General features: G+C 43.8%; 1 protein-coding gene across 4 annotated transcripts in view; it reads left to right on the forward strand.

Moving 5' to 3' along the window:
• Nucleotides 1–13,421, forward strand: part of TMEM94 (transmembrane protein 94) — a 968,231-nt gene that overhangs the window by 824,952 nt on the left and 129,858 nt on the right. For all 4 annotated transcript variants that reach the window (XM_078654522.1, XM_078654523.1, XM_078654524.1 and 1 more), the window contains one exon: nucleotides 10,648–10,756. In XM_078654522.1, the coding sequence (XP_078510648.1) occupies nucleotides 10,648–10,756 (109 nt within the window). The remainder of the gene's footprint in view (nucleotides 1–10,647; nucleotides 10,757–13,421) is intronic.

Below are 13,421 nucleotides of genomic sequence, written 5' to 3' on the forward strand. Positions count from 1 at the left end.
GGTGCAACAGGGTGTCAAAGTGACACACGGTCCCCCTTGCAAATTCGGTAATTTTACCGAATCGGTATTTACCGATTCGGTAATTGACAATGATTCCTAAGGGCCTCAAGGCCCATAGAAATCAATGGCAATTACAGAATCGGTAAATACCGATTCGGTAATTACAGAATCATAAAGGTTCGGTAAAAATTACCAAATTTTTTCCTACATCTGATTTACCGAATCTAGAATACCGAATCGGCAAAATTCGGTATTCTAAAGTCGGTAAATCAGATTTACCTACATCGGGCCCTAAGATCCTACCGTTGGCTACCTTTACCTTTGACTAAATCTCCCCCGTGTGTCTCCTGTGTGACTCAAGGTAGATACATGTGCATGTTTTACCTATCTAACTATCTAATAGCTTATACTAAAAGTTAAAGGTGGGCAAGTCGGTCAAAGGGGGAAGGGCCCAATAGCAAGAACTACAACTAAATGACCCAGATTTCAACTGAAAGTGCTGTTTAAAACTAGTCGGCCATCACTATCTCTAGGACTTTCCAATTCTGTCCAATAACTCATCCGCCTCTTGCACTGTTCTGATGTTATGCATCTTATTGTTGTACATGATTTTTATAATTGCAGGGTATTTGAGCTGGGCTACCGCACCAAGCTTTCTGAATTCATCCAGCCTCTTTCCCAACTCCCACTGCCTATTCAAAGTAACACGAGAGAGCTCAGAGCAGATTTCATATGAAAAATCGCCAGCTCTTAATGATTTCATTATTATGGCCAAATTAGGAATTATTTTCCTTCAAGGAGTAGGTAAGAAAGTTAATTAATATTTAGGACTTGTCTAAAAGTTACTCCTTCATATTGTTAAATAAAAACTTCTACAATAGTATACATCTTAGCGCCTACTTTATAGTGTTCTGTATATTGATTGCAATGAAACTACTTCTATCAAACTTTCAGAATGTGACATAAGTTTTTGGTGAACCAATTGGTGTAATGTTTTAATCAAGGGTTGAAGATTTGGCCTGGAAATGTTGACAACAAATTCATATGTTCTGGTTCTCTCACCTTCTCAATCTGCTGGTAAAATGCACAGCACAAAGAATGCATAGGAAAGAACAAAAAGCAAAAAGCCTAAATGAATAGGTGCCACAGAACCTAGACAATATAAACTTAGCTTTGAAGTCTCAAGGGCCTAGTATCAGCAGAATGAGCAATACCAAAGCACATCTCACGCGCTAAAGAAAAAAACACAATTGATCTCGTCCCATACCAAAGCATAGCCACCGTCCGTTTAGCTAATAGTGCCATGGCTACATATCTTCGAGTATCGGATGGTACCATTTTGGCTTATTCTAGGAGAGCAAGTTCCAGGTTCAGTGGTACTCTATTATTAGTCATAACAACCAAGGTATTTAATATTGTATGCCAACATTGTTGAATAGGGGGGCACGTCCATTCCAGATGAAGAAAATTCACAGAGGTTGCTCTGCATCACGGGCAAGTGTGGATGATTCAATCTTGTGTTGTCTGGTAGGTGTAATGTATGTTTGGTGTAGGAAATTATAGTGTGCATGGGCATCGACTCTATTGTTAAATTGTTTTTTTTCCGTCATGGGGTTCGGACGTGGATTGCTGCTCTCCGGTTCCACACCGTTTCTCGGGTTCCCCTCGGTGCGCAATCCACATACCCTCGACGGTATTGTTATTCGATCGCGTTTCCCATTCACCACGTATAATATAGTTTCAAGGAAAATCTCTTTTGATAGGAAACTTCGTGGAAGGCCATCGGGCCTAGCTGCGTCGAGCACTTTCACAGTCGATGGAACGGACTCCATTTAAATATTGTCCTCGGTGCCACGCCAAGTACCCACGCACCGACTCGCACAAAGTGTGCAACTTGTGCCTCTCCCCGGAGGACGACGAACAACGCTGCGACGCGTGCAAATCTTTCCGATACAAGAAGACGCTCTGTGACCGTCGGGCTTGACATCACGAAATGCAAAAACACAGAGGCTCCGTTCCGGATCTATTCGGAGAAAATTCCGAACAAGATGTCTTCGATGCGCAAGGAGCCGAGGAAGAAGAACACATTTCCGTGTCAGAGGCCGACTCCGACATGGGCGAAGACATTCCTCCGGGTCAGCGTACTCTGAGTACCGATACTTCCCTGCCCGAAACTTTACCTCTGTCCAAGAAAAAGGCTCCGGTCCCTCCTCTGCCTTCGAGCCAAGGTCGGCACCGAGAACAGGTTTCCAATGCCCTGCCTATGGGCCTGGAACCGAAACACACATCAAGGCCTTCCGGCTCGGAATCAAGTCTGCCCCATTCGGGCACGGAGCCGAAACACATTGTCGTGACAATCCCGTCGCTTCGGACCACAAAATCATCTTCGAATCCAAACACTTACGCACCGAAAACATATGCTCCAAAGATATTGGCACCGAAAGACAAAACTGCTCCTATTCTATCAAAGGAGCATCATTTCGACATCCCACCTTCCAAATCGGACCCCAAACAAAAAGAACCATCCCAAAACTGGACATATTCTGGCATTAACACACAAACGAGAAGCTGAGGACACTTACCACATTCCTCTCAAGAGGAAACATATTCGTAATAACCCTTTTTCCCCTCCTCTATCACCTCTTTCCCCACCTAACCCACATTTGTTGATAACACCAACACATTCACCACCACCACAATCACCTGACAACCAGGATGACTGAGACGGGGACGGGGTTGATAATAATAGTCCTGATCCATGGGACGATTATAATGCAGATCCAAATGCAGATAACAATTTAGATTTATAGCCTTCAAAACCCTCTCCACCTGATGATAATGTAGGGTACATAGAATTAATAAATGGGTCTGCTGAGTATCATGGAGGTCAGCTGCATAAAAAAATCACTTTAGGAGGAATTTCTCTTTAAGACACTAAGCTCTTCCCCGAGATCCACTCACACACTGCCTATGCTGAAGGGTATGCTAAAACATGTGGATGATATTTTCAAAGATCCCGTTCGCGCACAAATCCTTACACCAAGGGTAGATATAAAGTATAAATCTGCACCAACAGATCCAGTTTATATCAAGGGTCAACTACGATTAGATTCCCTAGTTGTTTCTAATGCCTGTAAACGGGCAAACTCACATATCTCGGGGGATGCCCCTCCTCCAGACAAGGAATCTAAACTAATAGCTGCCTCGGGGAAAAAGAGTTGCTGCGCAGGCAGCCAATCACTGACGTATTGCCAATACCCAGCGCTTTTAGCCAGATACGACAGAGTGCACTATGATGAATTGGAACAGTTGCTACAATTTCTACCTGATGAGTATAAAGCTAAGGCACACGGCCTAGTTCAGGAAGGGAAACTAATTTCAAACATCTCAATTAAATGTGCTTTGGATGCAGCAGACACTGCCGCCCGGGCAATCAACACCGTCTTGCTAAGAAGGCACGCCTGGCTTCTTTTTTAAAACTACCTTTTGATAAAGAACAGCCCTCTGGACCTGTGGTAGACACTTCCTTAGAGAAGATAAGAAATGACACAGATGTCGCGAAGTCCATGGGAGCACTACAGTCCCCATCTAGTCGGGGTTCTTTTTGTCGCTCCTTCTACAGGGGGTGGGGCGCTCCAAGAACATAGCCACAGATAACACCACAACGTCATATAGAGGCAATAGTCAGTCACCCTCTTCAAGAGGTTACTTTCGAGGCATATTTAGAGGCAACAATAGCAAGGGAAGAGGTAAAGGTTCCGCACCCGCACCTCCCCCTCAACAAACAAACAGACTTGCCTCCTCTTTCCTCTGATCATTCCACACCTGTCAGGGACATGTTTTTCAATTGCTCCCCGTCTGGCATACAATAACTTCGGGTCCTAAGCATTATCCAATCTGGTTATTGCCTGGAGCTTACCAACAATCCCCCAAACATTCCTCCACGTTCACACAGAATGTCACCAGAGCATCTACACCTCCTCAAACAAGAGGTTCACTATCTTCTGCTAAAGGGAGCTATAGAGGCCGTACCATAGCGATATCAAGGATTCGGCGTGTACTCCCTATATTTTCTCATACCCAAAAAGGACAGTTTTCTCAGACCTATACTGGACCTCAGAGAGCTAAATCAATATATTCACTCAGATCACTTTCACATGGTGACACTTCAACAAGTGCTCTCACTCCTACGGCAAGGCAACTTTGTCTACCCTAGACTTAAAGGATGCATACTTCCATATTCCAATACATCCCGCTCATCGCATATACCTCAGGTTTGTGGCAGCGGGACAACTCTACCAGTTCAACGTGCTTCCAGTCGGAGTCACCACTGCTCCCAGAGTATTCACCAAATGCCTGGCAGTAATCGCTGCTCACCTGCGAAGACCACATATTCATGTCTTCCCATACTTGGACGATTGGCTCATCAAAGCCAGTTATTACCCACAGTGTCTCCAGCACACTCAGATAACAGTACAATCACTGCACGATCTGGGGTTCACAGTAAACATGTTGAAGTCCCATCTCCAACCTTCCAACACACAAACATACTTGGGAGCCTCTCTCAGTACTCAAAAAGCTCCATCCTGTCCCAATGCAGCCAGGATCTGCAATATTCAGGCTCTAGTTTCATGGTTTCAGCCCATACAGTCATTACCAGCTTGAGTATTTATGCAGTTAATAGGAATTATGGAATCTTGCATCATAATAGTTCCTTATGCAAGACGTCAAATGCGTCCCCTCCAGGAATGCTTAGCACGTCAGTGGAATCAATCTCAGGGTCAATTGTCAGATCTAGTGTTGGTAGAAGGCCGCACCCATCGCTCTCTGCAGTGGTGGAATCCACAAAACCTATCCAAACCCTTTATCGACCCAGTTCCACAGACAGTCCTAACAGCAGACGCATCACTCACTGGTTGGGCTGCTCATCTCCAGACTCACAAAATTCAAGGTTTGTGGAGTTAAAAGCTAAAACAACTTCACATAAATCATCTAGAGCTGCTAGCAGTATTTCTAGTGCCCAAAAAGCCTTCCAAACTCACCCTACAAGCAAAAATGCCTAATACGCACAGACAACATGACAGCCATGTATTGCATACAGAAACAGGGGGACAAACACACTCTCCAGCTGTCAAGCCTTCCACAAGCCATTAGGAGGTGGGCCATACATCACACAATGTATCTCCTAGCAGAACACCTCCCAGGAGTAATCAATCCGATTGCAGATCTTCTCAGCAGGCAGAGAGAACAGATTAACGAGTGGGAACTTCACCCTCAAGTTCTCCTCCCATTTTTTTCAAACGTGGGGTTTTCCACAGATAGATCTGTTCGCCACTCACCAAAACGCAAAATGCCTAAACTTAATTTCCGGGTATCCACACCCATTGTCCAAGGGCAATGCACTATGGATAAACTGGTCAGGCGTATTTGCCTATGCTTTTCCGCCTCTCCCACTCATTCCACTAGTGGTTCGGAAGCTCAGGCAAACATCCCTTACACAGATCCTAGTAGATCCCACATGGGTCCGTCAGCCTTGGTTCACTACCCTGTTGGAGCTCTCAGTAGTTCCTCATCAAAAAACGATATCTCACATCCAGTCTCCTCACACACAGCCATGGAGAGCAAAGACATCCAGATCCCAAACATCTCAACCTAGCGATCTGGCACCTGAAATCATAGTTTGGCTATCTGAACCTTCCACCAGGCTGTAGGAATATCGTTATAGAGGCCAGAAGGCCTACTACAAGAGCTTGCCACACAGCTAAATGGAAGGGGTTTGTTATATATATATATATATATATATATATATATATTTTTTTTTTATTAAATCTTTATTTCGACATATAACTGTCATAAAAGAAACACAGTAAAATACAACTTTAAGAATGTTAAAACATCAATTGCTATGAGGAAAAAAAAGAAATATACACACATTATCCAGCATCATGGGATGGGCGTATCCCTTAAGCTATCCCTTTAATACAACAGGAACTCATTACCCCCTACCAGATTACACCACTCAAAATAGTTCATTATTCCAGAATTTCCTCCTGATGTTCCACATTGAAGCCAAAAATGTCGTGACCCCAAAAACAATACATGGCGACAAGTCAGTTTTTAATATTCGGTATGATTGGTGGTACTGCCTAATGCCCAGATTTTTACAGATGGGAATAATCCACTTCTTCCTAGGGATCATATAGGAGGGGCAGAAGAAGACCATGTGTACGTCCGACTCTAGTTCGGCATCGCACACTGGACAGTCTGCAGGGGCGTCATGGTACCATCGTGCTGTTAGACCTCTGAGCGGTAGGTGAGTCATATCTCCATTGGAGGTATAGCTTCCTGTGGGCGCTCGGGCTGATTATGTCCAAGACAGGCTCTAATTTGTAATTATACTTTTGCTCAAGGAATGACATAGTTAATGGCCCTATTTTGAGGTTAGATTGGTAATCAGACAAATTTTTGTGATAATATGTTTTCACCAATTCCCGCCGGGGTAGCCCACTACACGCTTCTGCACCCACTACACGCTTCTGCAGGGTTCCTCCAAGCTTGGGGATACCCCAATCTAGCGAACTCTTGCCTGATATGTTTTAACCATGGGATATTCCAGATGTTTGGCAGCTGTAGGAGTTCAGTCAATTCATTCCTATAACTGGCCAATTCGGGAGTCGCCCATAGTCGTCTCCAGAAGGTAAGAGGTTTTAGACCTAGTTCCTCCTTTATTGATCTGAGTCCCAAATCTAATCTAGTGGGGAGAAGGGGCGTGCCGGGTGGTAGAGATAGCAGCTGCCTAATAAACCTGTTTTCAGTGGTGATAATGTCTGGGTGGCAGCAGTGTCCCCATAACTCGCCCCCATAGATCACCGCACCCCGTGCCTGCAGCTTAAAAATTTCAAGAGGAGGAGATACAGGTTTAAAGGTTGTTTGTTTAAGGAGTTTAAAAATCCCGCCTATTTTTTGGGAAAGCTTTAGTTGGGATTGGTGGTGTACCCAGGTCATATCCTCGTTCAGAGTTAGGCCCAGGTATTCGAATGTTGAAACTCTCCAAGCAGACACCTTCTATGATAGGGTTAGGCCGAGACATTCTCGGTGGGTTGAAGATCATTTACTTTGTTTTGGATTTGTTTATTTCCAGGCCCCTGTCATGGCAGAAGGCAACAAAGGCATCCAAGACTCTCTGTATACCCATTGGTGTCTTTGCGAGCAGCAAGGTATCATCTGCGAACATGATCGCAGAGATACCTGCTCCCGCCAACCTAGGAGCGTCCCTATTGGGGACCCTGTTCAGGTAGTCAATCACCCCGTTTACATAGAGGCAAAACAGGGTCGGTGCTAACACACAACCCTGCCTTACCCCTCTGCCAACGGGGAAGCTTGCCGACAGGGTCCCTTGCCTCCCACATCTTACCCTTGCAAAATTCTGTAAGTGGAGGCGAATTAGAATGTTTAAAAGGGGCGGGGGTATACCTAAATCCCTTAGTACGCTCCAAAGTTTCCCCCGTGGGACCAAGTCAAAGGCCGCACGGAGGTCAACAAAAACAGTGTGCAGTGAGCCCCCCCCTTTATTTTGACCGTTTTCCAGAACAGCATCTTTAATCTAAAAATCTGGTCGACGGTGGATACCTTCTTTCCACTAGTGGTTCGGAAGCTCAGGCAAACATCCCTTACACTGATCCTAGTAGCTCCCACATGGGTCCGTCAGCCTTGGTTCACTACCCTGTTGGAGCTCTCAGTAGTTCCTCATCAAAAAACGATATCTCACATCCAGTCTTCTCACACACAGCCATGGAGAGCAAAGACATCCAGATCCCAAACATCTCAACCTAGCGATCTGGCACCTGAAATCATAGTTTGGCTATCTGAACCTTCCACCAGGCTGTAGGAATATCGTTATAGAGGCCAGAAGGCCTACTACAAGAGCTTGCCACACAGCTAAATGGAAGGGGTTTGATATATATATTGTAATACCAGCCATATCAACACGCTAGAGGCTTCCGTTCAAAATATAATTTATTTACTACACTTACAGCAGTCAGGATTAGCTTACACATCTATACGCTTACATCTAGCTTTAATAGGTGCAAACCTTCAAAATAGGCAGCATCTGTTCCTTTTCAAAGTACCCGTTATCAAGGCTTTTATGGAAGGACTCAAAAGAGTTATTCCACCAAGACTTTCACCTGCCGCGTGTGGAATCTGACCATTGTTCTTACCAGACTAATGGGTCCACCCATCGAACCATTGTATAAATGTGAACTGAATTAACAGGTTTGTCAGGGTAAGATGCTTTTCATTTATGATTTTTCCTGGAAAAAATTCCAATTGTACATGCAAAGCGTTTGAAGGTTTATTTGCACTCTGTTCACCAGAGTGGTTGAGAAGAAAAAATAGCCAACACGTGTTTCTCCCCTTACATGGCCATCCGGCCCGGTGCTTCCTCAGGGCTGTGGGTACATTGTATTACATTTAGGCAGTGATTAAGGTTAGTGTTGTGAACATTTAGTCGTGGTCGGTGGTACAAGGGTTGGGAGTGGGGAACGGCAAGGGAAGGGAATTGACTAGGAGAAAGAAAAAAGGGAGAGAAAGAAAAGGGAGAGGAGGACCAGGGTGGGGAGAAAAGGGGTGGGGGTGAATGGAGTACAAACGTGTGTTAGTGTGGGTTTTTACAGTGTGTGGTCAGAATCAGATGGGTGAGATAGGTAAAGGTAAGGTAAGTTTGAGTAAGTAGCGGGAGGTGGCAGTGCCATAAATAGGAGGTCGAAGGGGAGATTGGAAGAACAAGGGGAGGTAGAGTTGGCATTGTGGGACCAATGGTCACAAGTGTTATATACATGTTTACACGTATGTTTATAAAAGCATTTCACATTATATTGCAGGAGGTCAAAGAGCAATTCAATGTTGTAGTACAGATTTAGTAATTTAGGTGGCGGGCGATTGGTATTTAAGTATGTAGTCATTTCATTTAAATGTGAACTGCAATTTCTCACTTGGAAAGTTGCTTTCCTCATTGTTATTACACCACTGTTTAGAGTGGTGTAGTTTCAGGCACTAACCATAGAAGAACCATTTTTTCAAATCCACCAAAACAAAGTGGTTCTTCGCACTAACCCCAAATTTCTACCCAAAGTGATCTCTGCCTTTCACATCAATCAATCTGTTGAGTTGCCTGTGTTCTTTTCTCAACGAGATTCAGTGACAGAACGAGCCGTACACACTTTAGATGTTAAACGAGCATTATTATATTGCATAGAAATGACACAACCATTTCGTAAAACTAAACAGCTCTATATGGCTTTTGCTCCACCACACAAAGGCAATCCCATTCCTAAATCCGGTATTACTAGCTAGAAAATTAAATGTATTCAAACATGCTATGCAAAAGCAAAGAGGACTTTACCAATATCCCCTAGAGTGCATTCCACCCGCAAACTAGGGGCTACTATGGCTTTCTTAGGAAACATTCCCATACCTGACATCTGTAAAGCTGCAGCATGGTCTACACCGCACACATCCACCAAACACTATTGTGTAGATGTGCTAGCGAGACAACAAGCTAATATAGGCCAGGCAGTTCGTATAACACTTTTTCAAACCATTCCAACAGGTACAGGTTAGTCACCGCTTTGGGAGAATTCTGCTATATCGTCTATGCAAAGCATGTGATCTACAGCTCCAATGCCTCGAACGGATAATGTTACTTACCTAGTAAGCATTTGTTCTTGGCATGTAGAGCTGTAGATTCACATGCGCCTGCCCGCCTCCCCGGATACCTGTACCTGTTGCAGTTCTCTCTTACTTTATATACATACGCATGGACATCTCGATTCTGCTCTTCCTAACTCCATTCTCACCTTCTGCGGGAAAACAATCTAACAATGGAGTCAATGCCCATGCGCACTGTCACCGAAAGGAGGAGTCACCTACCTCTGGACTGGAAAGACTTCCTTGAAGAAAAACAAAGTGCAAACATCAGGACCCAACACTAGATTGCAGGAGTATGCAAAGCATGTAAATCTACAGCTCTGCATACCAAGAACAGTTGCATGCTGCGTATGTAGCATTTTCCTTATCCACTCTCTCCATGTGTTCCCTTTGAAACTCAGGCTGATTTTAATGTATCTTCCCCTTGGATATGTTGGACAGTTGTTCCTACCCTCTGCCACTGCAGTCCTGTACTCTTTGGTTGTTAAATAATAGCCTTATCTGTGGGCAGATATCGTTTTTACCAGCTGTTGGGGAGTGCCTTGTTAGTCAATGAGTCTGCATCCTTCAAATCTGTATATAGATTGTGTCTGACAACCAACTTTGATGTGCACCACTGTGAACATGTCACCTTAATCCTCTATCTGAAAGGCCTTTAACCATGATCAGACTAGGCAGCATTAGGACAGTTGATTAGTGGCATACAGCTGTTGCTCACTTTTAGAAACAGTTATGTACTTAGCAGAGCTCACAAATAATTCTTACTCCTGAAAAGTTGATGGCCTCCATGGTACAGTCCTGGTACTTGTTTGTTCATTGGTGCCAGATGCTTCACTTTAGGTGGGGTTGTTATCAGTACTGAACTCTACCAGTTATTATATATTAACTATTCTCGGTAGCAGTAATTATCCTGCTGACCCACTGCCTTCTCCTCTCTAGCCATGTGCGAAATGATGAAGATTATGCAGGAATACGGCGAGGTGACATGCTGCCTGGGGAGCTCTGCCAGCATCAGGAACAGCCGCCTGTATTTGCAGAGTGATGTCAGGTAAGGCTATAATGAAGCAACATTTTGTGTTCAGGGGTTCATTGGGTTGTTTGTATATGTAGAGGTCTGTACATGTGAGTTTGTCCTATGGTCATATGTGAGAGTTGTATGCAGTGGATCGAGTTGCCTCTAGCAGTTTGTGATGGACGTTTATAGGTAGCAAAGTGTGTTTTTACTGTTGCTTACCACATATGTCCCAGAATCATGAATACTGTTGCACTCCTCTTGAGTTACACCAATTAAACTCTTAAATTGAGGTGGATTTTACAACTGGGTTATAATTTCGAATAATGCAGTTTTATTTACATGTTGGAAAGAAAGTTGTTAAAATTTGATACACAAAGAAAACCACTAGACGTTAGCAACTTCTGCAAGTTGTGGCACTAAATGGTTTTGTATGTATTATTATAAACAACATTGTTTTGTTGATGATAAATATCAAAATGAAAGGTGTAACCTATACACGCTTCGTTCCAAACTCAAAAAATGTAAAGCAAAAACATAAAACACCCAGATAACGAAAGGTTTGCCTTAATGATGCTTGTATTGTCAACCCCATGCACTTAAATATCAGTCATATACAGAATACATAAAAAGTGCTCAGTGCTGGATAGGGTCACGTAGTGCATATTGACAACCAAAGTGCAAGGATGTATATTGTAAAGGCGGTTGTAGTTTATGAAAGACAAAATACTGAGGAGATGAAACTTCTATCTGACGTGTGGAGGTTTTGAAATTACTATTGTCATTATTGTCAACCATGTTTCGACTCAGTCATGACTTTGGGGCCATTCTCTTGACAGAGGTTGTAAATACTGAGCACTACAGTGATGAAGTAGAATTAATCTTCATAGTTTCAAATACTGCATTTCTGCACTTGAGCATTGTACTAATTTCCTGCCAAATCACTTTCCATACTTGATGTTGTGATTACCATTATCATCATCATCTTGTTAACACTACAACCAACATATTATATAATCTTGCCATAGCAGGATTTATTCTACATCATCATTGTTGTACCAGTGTTGAAACCAATCAAACTATCGTGAACAGTTTCAACTGGCCTTACCTGCGACTCCTTGATCCAGGAACTGGGAATGTAGGACAACAAAGGAAGGTGGTGGACTCCAGGATTGGAGGAAGGTTTGACATTTTAAAGAAGGCAGCACTTTAATTTTTTCTAGCTTCCCACTATAGCCTCTGAAGTGGAATAAATACCAGCAATTTTGGTTGGACCGTAACATCTCCTGCATGGTGTACAGTCATGTCTTCCTACCCTGAATGCTTGACCGTATACATCTTGTATACTGAATGTGTCCCTAGTGTCATGCTAATCTAGCATCATGCTAATCTAGCATGTGTGCAGAGGCCAAGACTTGTCCCTTGACATGCGCAAGGTCCTGAACGTGTCTGTGTCCTGGAGGGACTACTGTCCTTGTCCTGGGTTTAGAACATAGAGCGGTAGTGGCAGCGGGTCATCTTTTGTGAATACATAATTGTGACCGGTCCTTTTCATCTGTCACTGGAGTGAAGGTCTACTTGCCAGCCCATGTAAAAATTCCTCTTCTGTGCATTTACCTTACTCCTATTGCTAAATTTCAAGTGCATATTGTGCATGTCTGTGTGCAAAGCGTGCTTTATACTTGAATGGTGTGTATTTTTAACGAGTTTTATATAGTGCACAGTTACCCACACGGGGTTTCCTGGTGCTCTAGCAGTAGATCGGATATATGCAGGCCCTACTAATTCAGAACAGTCAGGTCTCAACTGTCTGCGGACCTTATCCACAGTGAACCAGTGAAGCTCCCAGAGAAGGAGTGAGACCCAAGCGCCTTTGGAGGGTCTGCATACCATCCTAGCAGCAGATTTCTGAACTACTTGCAACCGTCTGATGGATGCTTTATATGCCTTCGGTATCTAGTATCTGGCCAGTGCTGTGGACCCTAAAGTGCTGGATTATTTCCCAGCACCAGTTCCTCAGTTTTATCACCGTTCGCTTTGAGTGAGTTGTTAGTCATCCACATGGCAACCCAGCCCAAATAGGAATTCAAAGCCTCAGAATTGTAGTCTTTGCCAGATGACAAGAAGATGATTTGCGTGTCATCTGCAAAGAAAACAAGATGAGGCCGCAGCTTTCCACCAAGGATGTCATCCAAGCGAGGGCTGACCCCTGGAGACCCAGATTAGCCAATCGTTCAAAGAGAGTAGCGTGAGACCAGTCTTACTTCATGCAGGAAGCCGTCTGAGGTGTTCCCTGACTCCTAGAAGGGCGGATTCGGTGCTGTGTCCTGCTCTGAGCCCTTATTGTGAGGATTGAAGGTAATATTGGAATTCTACAAAGGTTGTTTGTTAACATGCTTCTCCATGACTTTTGACATAATGGTGAGCATAGAAATTGGTCTATAATTAGACCAAATAGAAGGGTCCAGATTGGGTTTCTTCAGGAGGTGAAGGACTGTGTAGCATGTTTCCATGTTTTTTTGGGGGGGGGGATGCCCCTCTGGTAAGGAACAATTACAAAGTCCTACCAATAACTGAGAATATCCAGATCTAAAGTGCTAAGTTTAGCGGGCATAGGATCTGTAGGGGAACCGGACTTTGTTTACACCAGCGACACAAATATAGACCGGTCAAGAGAGGCCCAACTGTCTAATTTCTGATA

This window comes from Lissotriton helveticus, chromosome 7, assembly GCF_964261635.1.
Source record: "Lissotriton helveticus chromosome 7, aLisHel1.1, whole genome shotgun sequence".
NCBI classification, from domain to species: Eukaryota; Metazoa; Chordata; class Amphibia; order Caudata; family Salamandridae; genus Lissotriton; species Lissotriton helveticus.